Here is a 19,896-nt window from a genome sequence, read left to right on the forward strand (position 1 = left end):
GAAGCCCTGAGGTGGGAAGGGGGTGGGTGAAAACTTAGCATCACCCTTCACAACCCTGCCTGTGGGGTACCCAATGTTAGGAGAATGAGGCATACCTGCATTTACTCTGACTACTAAGGTCTCCCTTGTTTCATATTTATTATCTTATTTATATTTTCTAACTTTTCAACAATAAATACATATTACTTTTGCATGAACATACAGTGATTTTAGTTAAAATAGTAACTTTAAATGTGTAAAAGAAAATTAACATAAATAAAATATTCTCTATTAAAGTATAAAATATATAATTCATAAATGTAAAAATATAATTATTAAATACTATGTCGCGTACAGAAGAATAAGCATATCAATGGAAAACCACATAGAGGCTGAGAACTTTTAACATAGAAACTACACAAATCAATGAGGATGATATGGATTATTAAATAAATGGTTTGGGGAGAATCAACTAGTACTAGCGAGAACTTAACTACACATCTCACAACACCTACACCAAAATAAACTGCAGATCAATAAAAGTGGTTTAGTCTTTTTAATGAAACCATTAAACCATTAAATATTTTAGAAGAAAACAGAGATGAGTGGTATTATTGACGAGTGGTAGATTTTTCAAACAAAAAATGGAAAGTTATAAAAGAAAATATCAATACATTTGGCCACATAAAATTTGTGACCAAATAAACTTAGTATAAATGCAAATATAGGAAAAAAGCACTGATATGCATAAATAATAAAACATTCTTATTTGTTTACAATAAAGTAACAAATTTTTTTAAGTGATCAAAGGATATAATCACTTCACAAATTAACCATGAGTTCCAGAAGCTTCCCACTCTTACCTGATAGGGATGGTAGGTTCAACTTCATCATCCTGACTCAAGACAACTTTTGCTCTTCAGTTCTGTCATAATTTAATTCACTGGGATCTTGATATTCTCACTACCTACAGGTCATCACATTTACCCATTATGTGGACGACTTCATGCTGATAGTATTAGGTGCATAGGAAATGGGAGATGAGTTTGAAAGTCCTGGTAAAAACTTCTTTACTCACTGTTATAATTTATGTCAACCCTCTTAAAAAACAGACCAGCTTTATCCATTTAGACTTAAAGAAATATTTCCCCAATGTTAAGCACAAATTCAAAATACCATCATGGTATCACACATAATTTACAAAATATAATGTTAACAATATAGTCAGTTCTAACAGTGACCAAAGCTTTGGTGGATAAAATGAAATTTGTGATGTGGGGTAGTGAAAAGCATAGATGCATAGAAACATCTCACTTTTAGAAACAGTGTATTTTTATAAAACCTAATAGAGACATTCTTTTTACCTTCTATGTATTCCTATAGCAACTCTTTCTTCAAATTTTATGAGAGGATTTGAAGAGATTTTATGACACTAAGAAGCAGCATTCAATTTAAGAATCTTAAAATCTAACAAGGATGAAAAAGCATAACCTTATGTGGACAAAGGGCACAGGCAACCACATGCCCACCTGCCAACTTCCCAAATAGGAAAAAAAAAATCACATTTAGTTATATATAATATAGTAATAAAAGATATATGAAATCAGCTGTAAAAATTCTGAAAAAAGTCAGTTTCTTTGTACTATAACAGTATAAAATGTCATTTTTCATTAAAATTAAAAATATTTTGAACCTTGTGACACAGCAGAGCTAATACTGACAACATGCCACTCTACCTGGTGGGTGCCATGCTCCCTCTACCCATGTACATTTTGCACCAGGCTTTGCATCGCTTGATTCACAAATTTCTTATAATCACTCAGCCATTTCATTTTTTTTGGCTATGGTTGATTATGGTTTCTTTTTAGATAACCATGGTTATTTCAAAATAATATAAAAACAGTTTCTCTTTTGCTCTTCCTGGAAATCCTTTAGCAACTAACTTCTCCAATTGCCTCTATATCTTGTCTCTTCCTCCATCTTCTCCTCCCTCTGCCTCTTTCATGACCTAGCTCATAATTTACAGAAGCGTAATACATACATAACTAACATCTTCAGTTTAACAACTGGTTGGTAACATGCCTCACGACTGTAAAGAGTGGCAGAATTTGAGGTGAGAGCCTAAAAGCATTTCTGCAGAGCAGAAAGGAGGAAACATGAAAGATAAGCAAATTTAAGTGAAATATATCCAATTAAACATAGTTCTTCAGTAAGACCAAGTCCATGTGCTATGTCGTTTTTACACTGTAACCACTCCTATTCAAGTCCAGGACCTACTCAGTAGATGCCTATCTACTCAAATACACAACCACCCTGATTCGGTAGGTTCACAGAACAATATAAAAAGAGAAACAAGGAATCTTGAAAACGGAAAAGAAGAGATTTTTCACTTCTTTATAACATGAAATATTCTATTTCATTATTTTTTTATTTTATTTATTTATTTTTTCCCCCAAAGCCCCAGTAGATAGTTGTATGTTATAGCTGCACATCCTTCTAGTTGGTGTACGTGGGACTCGACCTCAGCATGGCCAGAGAAGCGGTGCGTCAGTGCGCGCCCGGGATCCGAACCCTGGTCGCCAGCAGCGGAGCGCGCGCACTCAACCGCTAAGCTACGGGGCCAGCCCTATTTCATTATTTTTAACTACAAAAAAGACTACATCTGATTGCTAATGGTACATCAATTCAACTTCAAAACTCAGATTTAATACATTCTTCTAAGGGAAAGCAAGAACATAGTCACCCACTTTAATTACAAGATCCTATCAATTAATGAAACCTGTGACTTTGTGTAAACTTGGTGAGTAAAGAGTGTGACATGGAGGGCCGGCCCGTGGCTTAGCGGTTAAGCGCGCGCGCTCCGCTACTGGCCGCCCGGGTTCAGATCCCGGGCGCGCACCGACGCACCGCTTCTCCGGCCATGCTGAGGCCGTGTCCCACATACAGCAACTAGAAGGATGTACAACTATGACATACAACTATCTCCTGGGGCTTTGGGGGGACAAAAAAAAGGAGGAGGATTGGCAATAGATGTTAGCTCAGAGCCGGTTTTCCTCAGCAAAAAGAGGAGGATTAGCATGGATGTTAGCTCAGGGCTGATCTTCCTCACAAAAAAATAAAAATAAAAAAAATTTTAAAAAAAATGGAATCGAGTATTTTAAAAAAAAAGAATTTGACATGGATGTGATTAATGACTGGAGGCCATGAGTTCAATTTAACTGCTTCTCCATCTGCTCCACTTTCTGTAAGTCCATCAACATCCTCTTCTAGTCTTAAATCTAAAACCTCCCAGCATTACGAAACAGATATATGAGAGATTCATGAAACTGTATCCCCAAGCTTGAATTTTAAGGGATTTTGATTAATAATAAAGTTATGTAAGACATAAGTTAGGAACCTGAAAGGCAGCAACTGATCAAAGATAAAGTACATCTTGTGTAAAATCAATCCAGAACACCTTAAAGAATTTCACATGCCATAGGTCTTAAATTTATCTTTTTATCCACTTCTAGGATCCTTCTACGTGACAGATACTCTGTTAGCCTAGCACACAATCCTACCTTGCCTTTTTTATCTTCTAAAAAAGATAGCATGGGCCGGCCCCGTGGCTTAGCGGTTAAGTGCGTGCGCTCCGCTGCTGGCAGCCCAGGTTCGGATCCCGGGCATGCACTGACGCACCGCTTCTCCGGCCATGCTGAGGCCGCGTCCCACATACAGCAACTAGAAGGATGTGCAGCTATGACATACAACTATCTACTGGGGCTTTGGGGGAAAAAACTAAATAAATAAATCAAATTATTAAAAATAAATAAATAAATAAAAAAGATATCAGATTTTCCTCCACAAGAAGACATGCCAGTGGTTTAAAGGATATCTCCTTTACTGTTATACTCACTGAGATATTTTCAGAGATGAAAAAGTCACTTAATACTCATATTCTCTATAGCATTATTTAACCCTCTATGGAGAGTCTGATCCATCTATTCCAGTGCTCTGCCTGATGGTGAGGAAACTAGGATAATTAATCTACTCAATACCTGTTATTCTTTCGTTCACTGAAAATGTATGAGCTGACTACCTATAAAGCATTCCATTTAGTCCTAGAGATACAAAAGTGTTCAAGATTGTTTCCTAGAGCTCACCATCACGTGGCAGAAGGCAGACATAGAAACAGTAAATTAGAGAACAGATTATTACAGAGGTACAAATCAAATGCTCTGGAGAAACAGAGAAAGCAGTTGGACACACAGCCCATCTAGAAAGCGCTAGAAAGACTAAGAAGTCACCAGCAGAGAGATGATAGAAAAAATACAGAGAGAAGCTAAAAGGACCAGGCTTTAACAGAGTTTACCAACATGAAAGGGAGAGCAAAGAATAAAGGACCCCACAAGATAATTCCTGAATTTCAACATAATCATAGAAATGTTAACAATAGAATAAAGGGAGAAAAAGAGCTGTAACCAACTAAAAGCAGTCATCAGAAAGGGTTTCTCTTGTCCCTATTATAAATTTAGCAATAGTATAAATAGATAATTCTATGAAATCCCTGGATTGGCTCTTTTGGTATCAACAATATTAATTTTGATAACAATAATGGGAAAATGACTAAATTTCATAGGAATTTTAAGGGGAAAGAATACTAAGCCATAATACAGTACAATCAAATATCATATAAAAAAGAAGTTTTGTTTAAAAAGTTAAAGGTGATATATATTCACACACATATCCCATACATGATTGTGATAGAAATTACACAAATATTTCAGATTTTGAAAAATCATATGAATAGAATTATATCATATCACCAAAAAAAGTGCTCAAACAAAAATCTGCAAATATATGTAACCACTATTTTTGACTCATGGGATATAACCAGAAGGCAACATCATCTCCTACTACCTTTTTAAATATTCAGATATTTTTCTCCCAAGTTGAAAAACCTTACCCTCAAGTAATAAGTCCACAGTATTCCTTTAATTCACAAAGCACTGAAACAGAATGTCTAGCCCCCTATAACTATAAAAACACCAAAAGTCACAGTCCACCAGCTAGGCCAGGCTACAAGCTGACCACCTGCAGTAGGCGTAGAAGGCAGGCATGGTCCTTTTCTTCTTTCCTGCCTAATTCTATCCCTTCTCCCTCAGCTAGCTAATTATAGCTTGATCCTGCCAGGGTCAAAACTGTAAAGTGTGGTTTAATATCTGGCTGATACTATTACAAGATGGTTTTAAGCAGTCTGAAACTGGCAATTATTTTATAGCTGACTTGCTTTCAGGAGCCTTTCTGTACTCACAACTGTTCTCACCTGCAACTCCCTTGACCTGAATGAATACAATCCATTCTGTTGGCCTTTCTTTCTTCTTCACTCTTAAGGAATCCAGAGATTCACTTTGGATTATCCTCTTCTGAGGCCTCTTCAGACCTCTAAGTGGCCCTTTTGTACTGTATCTAAAATGGATCCCCCATAATGGCTCACTCTCTTTCATGCTTGACGAACACGTGGTCCTTCATAAGCACTCAAGTGGTTTTTGTCAAAAAAAATGCTTCGAGTGCAGAGCAGGATCAACATATTAGCAATTCTCCCTTCATCAGCCAAAATCTTCTCAGGTTCCAGGTTTCCTGGGTATGACTCAAACACCTGCTTCCAGAACTGTAGGAGATTCCTATCAAGCTCTCCCAACTCAGTTTTATGAGAAATAAACAGCCTCTTACCTCCTCCCTTTGGCAACTTTGTAACTTTTCTTTTTTTCCATGAAATGCATTCTCAAATTCATTACAGATTAGCTACTCATTAAAATACTATATGATGAAAGACTGAAAACTACATAGCATTTATAATAGAACTAAATTAAGTTTCTCTTGTAAATGAGGAGGGTGATCACATTCTTGCCTAAGAATGGAGATTCACCCGTGACAAAATGGGGGCAGGGAAAATTTGCAGAGAAATCAAATCTTCAGTTCAAATGTGTCAACTCTCCAAATTTTTATGTCCGCAACTAGGTGTTATTTTTTCAATCCAAAGATCAAGTCTACATTCCAACATATTTTATTAAAATATTACATACTTACATTAAGAAATACGCTCATAACTTGCTGGATTGAAATAACTCAGTATTTACTTTAAAATGAATATGAACAAATACAAAGAGTATCTAAGAATAAAACATATCAATTACCAAAAGCAATCAATTTAATAGATATGGGTTACATGCGAAACTCTGGCATACTAGTAGCTTTGAATGGATAGCTTTGAAAGGTTTACAAGTCCTAAGTCCATTCTTATTAAACTGTTTTGAGTGGAGTGTGATTCAAAATAAGTCAGGGAGATTTACTTTCAGCATGATGATGTGAGGAGGCTGACCAATCAACTCCACTTTTAAAACAGCAACTCTTAAGTTGGATAAAATTGTTTAAAAACTACCATGTAGGTACTCTGGAAATCAACTGAAGATCTACAACAAACTAAGAAGTGTTTATTCATGAAAACCACCGAAGTTCAGGCAAGAACATTGTGAGTCTGTAGTGGTGTGCCCTCACATCCCACGCCAGAGCTTGCTGCCACTGCCAGAGAGACACACTTGACTCCATGCATTGTAAGGTGAAGTGGGGATCTCAGTGGTAAGCAAAGTTCTCTAGCCTGAGGCTGCAGAACTGTTTGGGGCAAACAACAAATGGAGTAGCTGGAAGTTCTGGGAGGTAAGACAGCCATCTGGGTTTGACACGTGCTCCATATACTCCAGATTTACCAGAGGCATGCAGAGCAGAAAGTGAAGCTAGTTCAAGCCACCCACACATCTATGATTGCCAAAGCCTGCACATATGCACTAAGGAGAAGCAAAAAAGCTCATTAGAAAGCAAAAACCAGGGCAGTCTTGCAAATGACCTGAATACTGAATGTACTCACCATTCCACACACAGATCCATCAGCAGAATGGAGGGCCTGACTGATGGGGATTGAACACAACCTCTGTTCAATCTTTGGATAATGCTAAGCTATGCAGATGCAACAGACCTTCAGGAAGCAAGATTCAAAATTTTAAAAAATAGGCAGAGATATCATAAGTGGCTGCATATTGTAGTAGAGACAGACTTCACAAATTTACTGAAGGCAAGATACTAAACAAAATCAGAACACCACTCTGGGGAGAAAATCAGAATCTGTAACTGCTACATTATCTGAAATTCAACAAGACAGCAAAGAAACAAGTGTGACCCTTACTAAGGAAGAAAAGCATTAAATAGAAACTGAGTGTCTCCAAGTGCTGGATTTAGCAAAGACCTAAAAGCAGCTATTATGAACATGTTCAAAGAACTAATGGAAGTCATGTTTAAAGACTTAATGAAAACTATGATGAAAATGATGTAATGCATGAAGAATCTCAATAAAGAAATACAAAGTATATGAAAGAACAAATGGAAACTTGGAGCTGAAAAATACAATCTCTGAAATGATAAATTCAGTGGATTTGAGATGGCAGAAGAAAGAAGCAGTGAACTTGAAGAAGAATCAGCAAATGAACAAAGTCTCAGACACCAGATCAACATCAAATGTATCAACACACGTGACAAGAATCCCACAAGGAAAAGAGAGAGAGAAAAGGACAGATAAATATATGTGAAGAAATAATTGCCAAAACTTCTCAAATCTGATGAAAAACATTAATCTACAGATCCAAGAAGCTCAACAAATCCCAAGTAGGAAAAATCACATGGAGAGCTACACCTAAACACATTATAATCAAACTGTTAAAAGACAAGGCTAAGAAAAAAATCTTGAAAGCTGCAAGAAAAAAAACAACCTATTACAAAAGAAGACCAAAATTATAATTAACAGCTGACTGCTCATGAAAAATAATGCAAGTCAGGGGTCTGTGGGATACCATATTCAAAGTGATTAAAGAAAAAACTGTCAACCATGTATTCTACATCCAGCAAAATGATTCTTAAACAACAAAGGCAAAATAAAGACATTCCCAGATAAAGACTGAGCATATGATTACATAAAGCAGGAGTAATGTCACTGTATTGTTAAGCTTTAACATGTACAGATGTAACATATGACAACAAGAGCACAAAGAAGAGAAGAAAAGGAGATAGAAATAAAGTTCCCACATTTTACCAGAATTAAATCTGTATTATTTTGAAATAGACTGTGATAAGTTAAGATGCATACTGTCATCCATAGAGCAACCACTAAAATGTAACTCAAAAAAGGAGGAACAGAGGGATCACTTTAGATATGAGAACAGAAAAGAAATAGCAAAATTGCCAATGTAAAAACAACTATATCAATATTAAATATGAATGAACTAAACACCCCACTCAAATGACAGATTGTCAGACTGGATAAAAAAAGCAAAATCCATTTGATAAAAAGACTTGTATTCAGAATACATGATCTCTTACAACACATAAGACAAACAACCCAAAAAAAGGGGTGGAAGGGGGTAAAAGATTTGAATAGACATTTCTCCAAAGAAGATACACAAATGGCCAATAGCATAGGAGAGGCTACTCAACATCACTAGTCCTAGAGAAACGTAAATTAAATCCACAGTGAGATACTACTTCATACCCACTAGAATAGCCTTATCAAAAAGACAGACTACAAGAAGTACAGTAGAAGATGTGGAGAAACTGGAACCATCATACATTAGTGCTTGGAACATAAAATTGTATAGTTATTTTGAAAACAGTTCATCAGGTTCTTAAAAAGTTAAACAATAACTTACCACACGACCCAGCCATTTCAATTCTAGAAGTAACCAAGAGAAAGGAAAACACACAGCCACACAAAGACATGTACACACACATACATAAACATATACACAGAAAAAGGGAGAGGGAGGGAGGGAGGAGAAGAGAAAGGAAGGGGCACAATAAAAAAAAATGGGGTAAATGAAAATAATTGGTGAATCTGGATCAAGGGTATATGGGAGTGCCTTGTATTATTCTGATAACATTTCTGTAAGATTGAAAGTACATAAAAATTTAAAATTACCAAAAAAGGGGGCAAAAATAGTGCATAACAAGCTCCCTCTATCAACTTCTTCAATGAAGACCATATCCAGCATAAAAGTTATTAGAAAACTGTACGTAATTTTAATAAAATCACATCAAGAATATAATTTGGTTGTAAAACCAATACAATGTCCTCTAAAATAATTACTCTATTGAGTTAAATAAATTCATCTGTAAAGCCTGTAACAACACATTCATATTCACAAAATCTGAACGAAAGGTAAACACAACTTTCCATTTCTAACACAGGGTAATTCAAAAGTTCACTTTGAAGGGACTGACTTTTTGGTTCTATTTTGCTTTCAATAATACCAAGCATAACTATATGAATTTGAAGTATGTTACTTGTTTAATTAACAAAATACTGCTGCTATAAAATAAATGTCATTAGAGTGATAGTAATGTTTTAAAAAAACACTGAAAATAAATGCAAGATGCATTTTTAAAAGGTTAGAATCATTTAAATCCCGATTCTATCTGTACGTTTACAATTCTCTACTCTTAGATTTTTAAAAACCATTTTATATATGGTCAATGGAGCATGATTAAGTGCATCTTAATGAAGTTTCCACTGATGTACATAGAAATATGGTTTACCAACAGCCAAATAGCATCATTTCTTTATCAAAGATCAATGGTATGATCTAGAAATAAAGACAACCCTTCAACAATTTTACTTTGCTAACTAAAAATACTTCCCAGGAGCTAAAGGCACAATTTTTATTCACATCTAGTACAATAACCACCCATAAAATCATTACTTATTTTCAACTTAATAACTGATTGACATTTTCAAACAAGCTGTTTTCAATCCTGATAGTTCTTTATTTTCTTTAATATGTTTGCTATTTGCAGTAGGTGTCCATCATGAGAATAACCATAATTAGATAACTGTGACAAATATCAACAAAGTATTTCACACCCTTGAGTGATATCAAGTCAAGAATGGGAGAAAAGCATTGCAAAAGGAGATTACTGCAATGATACTTATATTCTTGCAATAAAACCAGCAATGCCTCCATTTCAAGAGAGTTATCATCTCACTTCCAATTTCTTCCCCTCAAGAACAACTTGAATCTCCTTGGCATCCAAAGTCTCATAGGTCAATAAAGCTTCTGCCAGATTCTTATGCTCTTTTGCATGAGTCTTCAAGATATGTTTCGCTCGTTCATATGAGTCCTGAAATAGCAGATATGTAAGAAGCAGAAAACTTAGGAGAAGCAAAAACCATAAATGAGAAAAGAAAAAAACTTTTACGTATCCTAAAAAATGTGAAATCTGCTTATTTCTATGTATGACAGATAAAAATATTTAAAAGCTTGGTTCACAAAGGCAATTATTTCATACTCTCAAACGCTATCGTTTTTTGTTTTTTGTTTTTTTTGTGAGGAGATCAGCCCTGTGCTAACATCTGCCAATCCTCCTCTTTTTTTGGCTGAGCAAGACTGGTCCTGGGCTAACATCCGTGCCCATCTTCCTCCACTTTATATGGGATGCCGCCACAGCATGGCTTGGCAAGCAGTGTGTCAGTGCACGCCCAGGATCCAAACTGGCGAACCCCGGGCCGCCACAGCAGAGCGCGCGCACTTAACCGTTTGTGCCACCAGGCTGGCCCCTCAAATGCTCTATTTTTAACCTCAAAATCTATCACTCGGATAACTGAGGACTACTTAGACAAAAAGCTACTTAAAAAAATAAAAATAGGGGCCAGCCAGGTGAAACAGCGGTTGAGTTCGCACGCTCAGCTCCAGGGGCGCGGGCTTCGCAGGTTTGGATCCTGCGCGAGGACCAACGTACTGCTTGTCAAGCCATGCTATGGCAGTGTCCCACAGAAAGTAGAGGAAGATGGGCACGGATGTTAGCCGAGGGCCAATGCTCCTCAGCAAAAGAAGGAGGATTGGCAACGGATGTTAGCTCAGGGCTGATCTTCCTCACAAAAATAAATAAATTAATTAATTAAATAAAATAAAAAATATACATTATAATTTAAATCTGAGAACAGACAAATCTATTTCTGTATTCAATATATATGTTAAAAAGTAAAGAAAGTTTGCTCCTTTTGCCTCTTGAGATTTCAGCAATTTATTCAATCTAAAATGGCAAGAAAGGATATACCTTTCCATTCTTTTACTTGGTAACAGACTCACTTGTCAATTTGTGACAAGTGTAACACAGTATCATTAGATGATCCTTGATTTTCATACATTTTAATTTTTTTTTGCAACCCACCTTAAGTTTGTCACTTAAATTCTTCAATTGTCCTTCCAAAGGTGAGTTTGGATTAAGTTTATCAGCTCACAAATAACGGCACTTATAATAACAATTCATTTTTGGCAGGGTCTCAACATTTGCCTGTACAGTGTCTATGCCAATATTTGAATATTTAATCATATTTTTGCCCTTATAAAACTGAGTGGAAAATTTAAAAATTAATTTACCAACACCAAGAAACAGAGGTCATATAAATAGAACATAATCATTAGACATTGTGAACATAATCATGTTCAAGTAAAATAATCAAATTAAAGAAAATATATAAAATATTAGAAATACATCATGGAAAGCTGCAGCTAAAAATCAAGGATAAATTAGTAATATCTTTTAAAACTCTCGTGGATTGAAGCCCTAACATGGAAGACTACTATTAGGTTGTTATGCTTTAAGTCTCATATACATTTTAACCTAAAATGGTACTAACCAGTAATCATTTCCCCTTCATAACAATGTAAGCTTTCCATCTAGTGGAAAAAGTATCTACTGTCGTTCTAATCTATCGTTTCAGAAGGAAAGAATTCAATTTTTGCTCTTCTGTTTTCTGAGTTTTCAGAAATTTTGCATGAGGCAGAAATCTAACGGCTTTATATTAGCTGCTCTCTCAGCCAAAACCTCACAAAGCCAGGTTGATTTCACTAGACCAGTATCTTCTGAACCCACTCACGTTTCTCACTTTCTACTTTCACCACCCTGATCCAAGCAAGCATTATACCATGACTGGATTACCACAGTACTAACTGATCTCACTGACTTTACTCTCTCACATTCCTTTACCTTAATCTCTATTGGACACTGTAGTCAAAAGGATTTTATTTGGCTTATTCTGTATTCTCAGCACTGCTAGGCACAAAGCAAATAACACTATTTGTTGAATAAATATGTCAGAGTGGAAAAGCAATAGAGAATCAATACTCAACATCCCCCATTCTAATACCTATTATGGTTTTGCAGCTAAAGTAGAATTACATCTTTATAATCACAGATATAAACTGTTCTTAGCCTATGGCCAGAATAAAGTAAAGATCCAGTCTATGACCAGAGGTTCCCTAACAACATATTTAAATCACGGCTGCAATGGTGCATCTGCTAATAGAGTGACATTTCTAAAGAACAGAGCGCCTTCAGCTATTTTGTAAGCACCCAGCCTTTTAGGCATATAATGACTAAATAGATAAATAAGCATAGAAAAATATGGTCATTACCCTTAGAAGGATTCTGATTTCTTGTTCAATAGCAGATTGAGTTTCTGGACTCAGTTTTCCTGTATCACTGTAGGTCATAACTCCAAGCTAAAACCAATGAGAAGAAAGAAATTGAACAGAAAAACCTGAAAACACTAATAAATGTAACAGAGGAAGTACTATCCTATACATAAAGAAATAAATATCATGGGGGGCAAGTAAGAAATACATATAAAAATGCCCTTCAGGGCAAAGAAATTTCATAACTCCTCTCAAAGTATAGTACTAAAATTAGAAGTGTGAGCAAGAGAGAAAATTTTACATCCTAAGTATGCTTCTGAGTACCTTCTTAGAAAACGCTGGCAGCTACTCCAAGTCTAGAAATCCACAATTCACAGAGTAACAGAATTGCTTCAATGGAACCACAGTGACAATGTAAGAACATGAAATATGTGGAAAGGGCAAAGTGAGCAAGCTCAACAAGTACGTCTTTTATGTCATACGAATAGAAAAGGCTAACGATTTTATCTTACAATTTTGTTAAGTCATGGAGTAATAACTGTTACTGTTTGAGCAACTAGAATGGAAAGAGAATGCTACATTTTATTTCTTAGAAAATAACGTTTAGTTTAGAATAAGCTGCGTCAAATCCATTTGGAATGGGACAGAGGAAAAACAAATGTTATCAATTTATGAGAACACTCTCACCAAGACACACTTGGCACATTATCATTTGACACATGAGGAAGGATTAAAATTAGCTATTACCTTTTCACTCATTCCAAATCTGGTAACCATCCGCTTTGCTATTTTGGTTGCATTATCAAAATCACTGGAAGCACCTAAAATTTTAAAATATACACAGAATGTAATGTACAGCACAGGGAATATAGTCAATAATGTTGCAATAACTTTGTATGACAAGAGATGGTAACTAATCCCATCAGGGTGATCATTTACAATGTAAATAAATGTCCAATCACTATGTTGTACACCTGAAACTAATACAATATTGTATGCCAACTATACTTCAATAAAATAAATAAATAAATAAAATAAAAATATACATAAACTCAATTTTAAAAAATATCTTTAAACCAACCAACACAATTTGAATGAAAGCCATGCTTTATAGCCAACCTGTTGTAATATGATCAGTTCCAAATATGAGCTCCTCGGCCACTCTTCCTCCCATACTAACATCCATTTGTGCCAGCAGCTGAGCTCTGGTCTCATTCCATCTGTCATTCTCAGGCAGCAGGGACACCTAGACAATTGAAAAACAGAGAAAAACCTCAGACACAGGTTGGAAACACTTATATTAACAAGCAGAATGACCACGGGTCTCTCACCACCTGACGACACCCCGATGCTGAAAGCTCAAGAGCATTTAGCAGAGACGGTCGTCAGTGACTGATGACAAAACCAGCAATTGACAAAATAAGGAAAATTCTTTACACAGCAAAAGTGTATTTTATAAATAAGAGGTAGATAATGCTGCAACAGCACTGTTTTCTCTCTAGTTGCACAAAAATGTTTAAAATGTCTATAATTAGAAAGATATGAGGGGGCCGGCCTGGTGGCATGGTGGTTAAGTTCATGCTCTCTGCTTCAGCAGCCCGGGGTTCACGGGTTCGGATCCCGGGCGCGGACATGTGCACTGTGAATAAAGCCATGCTGCGGCAGGCATCTCACATATAAAGTAGAGAAAGATGGGCATGGCTGTTAGCTCAGGGCCAATCTTCCTCAGCAAAAAAATAATTAATTAATTAATTAAAAAAAGAGCATTCAGAGAACAAAAAAAATAGTTTAAAAAAAAGAAAGATATGAGAACAAAACTAATACTTAATAAGAAAACTCTCAGAAGTATTGAACCAGTCACTATGCTACACAATTTCTTCTTGGCAGGAAAAGAACAATTACATATTTAAGAAGTATACTGCTGTCATTCCTGAATTAAATTTCATAATGTAAATATGCAATATCTGAAATATTAAGACAATATTCTTTATTAGAAGACAAAGTTCACAAGTATCTCTGATTTCAAGATGGTTCAGGAAGTTAAAGCAAGTATCGATAAACTTAGGAAATAGCTGAATTTTCTTTTTAAATGTTTCATTGGCAATTTCCTACTTAAGCTTTGGGGAGTACTATTTGAAAGAAAAGAAAAAACTACAAGACACTTACATGTCCAAGTGTTGGCCCTCGTGGCATGATCGTAGCTTTGTTGATAGGCATTGCATCTTTAGTGTAATACGCAATAATAGCATGACCAGATTCATGATAAGCTGTGATGGTTTTGTTTTTGTTATCAATTTCCACACTTCTACGTTCAGGCCCTAAGGATAAAATTTTAATTAAGTAAAATTCTCCTTAAGGAAGGTATATTGAAATGAATGAAACCCATTTGCCTTCAAGTCATTCTTAGAGTAACATATATCATTATTAAATATTTTAAACAGTAAAAGTTTAAAAAATGAGTAGAATTCACCCTACAACACATAAACCACAACAATCTGTCAACTGAAAATCAAAACTGTAAGAACTATCATCTGAATCCTTATATCAAGAGGGAAAGCTTAATTCTATTTCTAGAAAATAAACTTCCAATTTAACAAGAACGTCATAACTAACCTGTTTTGAAACCAATTCAAGATTTAAAATCAAAATTAAATATTGAGATGAAATAAAATTAATTATTCTTTTATCAGCAATATCAGATAACAGGAAACAAATGGGCCCCCCCACCCCCAAACAATGTACTCATAAGCTATAATATATTTGTTCTGGAAGAGGCTAAATTGTGTTGCTATTTTCGAGTATATATTTTCAGGTTCCTATACCTTTCTTTTTCATAAACTCTCTCAAAAAGAATTTATTCTCTAACATAATGAATAGTATTAAGATAAGAAAAAAAAAACCTACCCATTAGAATTTTATCTTTGGAAAACTCTAGTTCCTTCATGGTAACCATCTCTTTTCCATCAACAGCTGCCTTTAATGCAGCTTGATTCACAAGGTTCTCCAACTCTGCTCCAGAAAAGCCAACAGTACCTCGAGCTATGATTTCTGGATCAACAGCTGTGTAGATACAACCCGCTATTAAAACTCTAAAACTAGCTCTTCACAAAGAAATCACATTATAAAAGAAATAATACTGATATCGTGAACTATAATTTAGAATATTTATCTTAATGAAACCACAAAATAAACTTACATTACTAAATTCTAAGGGAGAAAAGCCAACACTGCCAATAAACATGTCATTAAAATTGCCATTGGGACAAATCACAAAAGTTCTTTTTTGTGTGTGTGTGAGGAAGCCCAGCCCTGAGCTAACATCCGATGCCAATCCTCTTTTTTTTTTTTTTTTTTTTGCTGAGGAAGACTGGCCCTGGGCCAACATCCGTGCCTATCTTCCTCCACTTTATATGGGACGCCGCCACAGCACGGCTTTAACAAGCAGTGCGTCGGTGCACGCCTGGGATCCGAACCAGTGAACCCCGGGCCACCACAGCGGAGCACGGGCACTCAATGGCTTGCGCCACCGGGCTGGCCCCCACAAAAGTTATTATACTTAAATAATCGTGAAAAACAAAGAAATGTAGAGTTGCCAGATATGATTTATAAACTTTCAATTATGACTTACATCGTTATTAGCCTAAACACGAACTGAAAAAGCATACTCATAGACAACATTTTGTTTTCTGAATTTCACCTTGAAATATTTTGGAAATAAAAGCTCCCCTTATTTATAGGAAATGTATTGGTTTTATGAACTGATTCAGCTATCTTTGAAAATACTGCAGCTTAAATAGCTGCTTTCATTACTCACGTGACTCCATAATATTTCCATGTGTTTTGTTTTCCAGTTTGCTTTCCCCTCTTTCAGCCCCAAAGTGACTATATCATAAGGTACAGTGTTCATGATATACAGGTGCTTTTTCTATTATTTATGTTACATTCACCTTAAAAAACATTTATACATATATTCATCTTCAAATATTATCTATCTGAATACTCTAAAGGAAACATTGTTTAGAATCAGGATTCAAAATGATAGAATCTCCTGGATACACACTAAATAAGGTACAGACTTTTTTAAAAGGACGTATAAATGGAAAGAAAAAAGGACATATAAAGGAACTGGTCTTTTACGACATTTATCCAGTAAGGACCACAAACAAGGTAGGTTGATATATTACCATTTTATAGAGATGATGTTTGTTTTATGGAATTAGACTTACACTGATCAAACTTTATTTTGTTCAGATACCATTTTAAAATTTCTGTTCGACCTCTTACATCTGGCCTTGGAACTGTAACTTGCATGTCAAAACGACCAGGACGTATTAAGGCGCTAAAAGGAGGATACAAAAAGAAAATATAAATTAATAAGCTGACTATGCAGAAGGTCAGGTTAAACACTGGACACACTAAAGGGAGGATGGAAAGACAATGGCAACCAGAGGGTAGATGGAGTTTTGAACATAAATGATCAGACAGTTCCTTGTAAAACATGGTTCAGATAACAGTTTCAATAACCAGAAGGCAGAACAAAGGTTCATACGTGTGCATCTAGAGAGCACACATCCCTCAGAAACAAACACACGCAAATCAGTCAGTCAAGGAACAAATAATTCTATAGCTACCTACTATAAGAGCTACACACCCATCTTAACTGCTGAAATATACATTAAACTAGTCTTAGGCGAAGAAAAAAACTACTAGATCAAATGAAAATATGAGTAACTTCTATAATAAAATCAAGAAAAATCTATTATAGTAAATTTTATTTTAAAAATGCTCTCCAACTCCCCAAAATTTTATGATATAAGTAGTCAGAAGATTCTTTTTTTTTTTTTTTTTTTTGTGCTGAAGAAGATTCACCTTGAGCTAACATCTCTGGGCAATCTTCCTCTATTTTCTATGTGGGTCACCACCACAGCATGGCTGATGAGTGGTGTAGGTCCATGCCCAGGAACCGAACCTGGGCTGCCAAGCAGAGCATGCTGAACTTAACAACTATGCCACCAGGCCAGCCCAAAAGATTCTTTTAACAGCTTTATTGAGACAGAATTCACATATCAGAGAACTTAAAGTGAATAATTCAGTGGTTTTTAATATTTATAGTTGTACAACCATCACCACAATCTAACTTTAGAATATTTTCATCCCCCCAAAAAGAAATACCATATCCACTGGCAGTCACTCCCCATTCTCCCCAGCCTCCCGCTATCACTAATCTACTTTCTGTCGCTATGGATTTGCTTATTCTAGACATTCCATATAAACGGAGTAACATAACATGTGATGTTTTGTGATGGACTTTTAGCACAATGTTTTTAAAATTTATTCATGTTCTACCACGTATCAGTACTTGACAAAAATTTTCTTTTGATACTTACTTATCTAATGCCTCTGGAAAATTTGTGGCTCCTATGATGATAACTCCTTCATTGGGTTTAAACCTGTTTTTTTTAAAAAAGTAGCTTTTCACTGAAAGTTAAAACAGCACACATATAGAAACGCTCTACACAAAACTGTTTATCGTTAATCTTAACAACAGCAAAGAAAAGGGATCTTTTTCATGACCAAAATGATAAGGCATCCCTAATTGTTTTTTAAAAGGAACAGATGTCCGGCCAGTGCACTTCAATAACACTGCTAATAATAAATCCCCAAATCATCTGTTATTACATACCTCCACAGTCTTTGTTCTACTTAGGAAGGAATGATGACATAGAAAGCTTGGTTACCTAATTTTTGAAAAATTATTTTCAAGTTTACCAATTCAAATTATTTGCTTCTAGACTTCCTATTTGTTTCCAAAATGTTGCATATGACTTTAAGAGACATTTTTACTTCTTTCAAAGCAACCCCACCTCTTGCTTTTTTATATTATGAAAACTGATGCAAGCTTTTTAAATCTCTCAAAACACTCAAAGCTAGTCACAGATTATGTGGGAACCAGCGTACTCTCCCCTTTACAGCTCTAAGTAGACCACTAGTCTCAGCTGGAATCACTGCTTTCCTGTCATAAGTATGATATAATAAATGAGAAAAGGTGTAAATATCACAATGAAGAGGAGTTGACACATCTTTATCCCACTCGTAATGGAAACAATACAATAATGAGAAGAGCTTTTCTTAACTTCTTACACAAGGGACTATTCTGTTGCCTTTAAATATGATGTTTTTCATATCTCTAGAATGTTACCAAAAATATCACCATATTCCAGAGACAGAGGAAGATTCAATTACCCATCCATTTCAGCAAGAAGTTGATTTATAGTCTGCCTTGAATATGGATGCATTGGAGATTCAATTCGCTTCCCACCAACAGAATCTAATTCATCAATAAATATAACACAAGGAGCATTTGCTTTTGCTTCCCCTATAAAACCAGAAAAGATTCAAATCAGTTTTGAAATCGACAGTTTTTGAACAAAGCCTTACATATTAAAAGCTTATAAGATTGTCAAAAGCCATAAAAGACATTCATTAGGGAGAAAATACACAAAGTTGTTCTTTTTTTTTTTTTTTTTTACTAATTTAAAAACAATGGCCTCAGAAGAAAAACAACTATACCATACAAAATGATATAAAATAAAAAGAATTGAGTATTCATCCTTCCTAGCTATACAAATATCATATACAATCAGGTTTGAGGCTAAATACTCTTTAATTACATAGTGCAGTATTAATGAATAAAATGAAAAAAAAAAAAGCTTTTCAGCAGCCCTACACCTCATCTAGCACTTCTGCTAGCTCTTCTATTTGGAAAAAAAAGTACAGTTCTGTTTTAGCTCACGCATCAAGTTATCTGAAACCAGAACGCCACAATGGCTGTTTCAGCTTACTATCAATCATATTCAACAAGTAAAGAAAGGGTAAGAAACCCTCTTCCCCTAAAATTAAGAAAATTTTGTATTGTGTGAAAGATACATTAAAACGTACTAAAAAGATTTCTTATACGGCTGGCTCCCACACCCACAAACATCTCATCAAATTCTGATCCAGAAGCATAATAAAAAGGAACATCGGCTTCTCCGGCCACAGCTCTGGCAAGAAGTGTCTTTCCTGTCCCTGGTGGTCCAACTAAAAGAATTCCTAAAAGAAAAAGTAAACAAGAATGATTCAAATTAAAATAAGCCAACGCTGATATGAACCTATAAACCAAATAATTATTAATTTACACAATTTTGAGGTTGAAGACATATCAAAGACCAATATTGTGAAACGGAGCATAACATATTTGTCTCTATTAATGATTCACTTTAGGATCTTCTCCATAACTGATTTTCCTGTATCATTTAAATCCTGGTTTACACATCAGCCACAGACAAGACAGAATCTTAAGGGAAAGGAATATAAACATTTATCACTAAACAGATAAGATACAATTCACATAAAAACAAATTAAGAGACTAAACAACCA

The 19,896-nt window shown here is 35.3% G+C and overlaps 1 protein-coding gene across 1 annotated transcript in view; it reads right to left on the bottom strand.

Moving 5' to 3' along the window:
* Window positions 1-6,009: 6,009 nt before the first annotated feature.
* Window positions 6,010-19,896, bottom strand: part of YME1L1 (YME1 like 1 ATPase) — a 53,965-nt gene continuing 40,078 nt past the window's right edge. Inside the window, exons 10-19 of the mRNA XM_004425268.3 lie at window positions 19,416-19,568; window positions 18,720-18,852; window positions 17,864-17,926; window positions 16,703-16,815; window positions 15,381-15,536; window positions 14,643-14,794; window positions 13,596-13,722; window positions 13,224-13,297; window positions 12,477-12,563; window positions 6,010-10,179 (exon numbers count right to left, since the gene is read on the bottom strand). Of these exons, the coding sequence (XP_004425325.1) occupies window positions 10,036-10,179; window positions 12,477-12,563; window positions 13,224-13,297; window positions 13,596-13,722; window positions 14,643-14,794; window positions 15,381-15,536; window positions 16,703-16,815; window positions 17,864-17,926; window positions 18,720-18,852; window positions 19,416-19,568 (1,202 nt within the window). The 3' untranslated portion in view covers window positions 6,010-10,035. The remainder of the gene's footprint in view (window positions 10,180-12,476; window positions 12,564-13,223; window positions 13,298-13,595; window positions 13,723-14,642; window positions 14,795-15,380; window positions 15,537-16,702; window positions 16,816-17,863; window positions 17,927-18,719; window positions 18,853-19,415; window positions 19,569-19,896) is intronic.

The sequence above is a fragment of the Ceratotherium simum genome, chromosome 32 (genome assembly GCF_057802395.1).
Source record: "Ceratotherium simum simum isolate JZ-2026a chromosome 32, ASM5780239v1, whole genome shotgun sequence".
Lineage (NCBI taxonomy): Eukaryota > Metazoa > Chordata > Mammalia > Perissodactyla > Rhinocerotidae > Ceratotherium > Ceratotherium simum.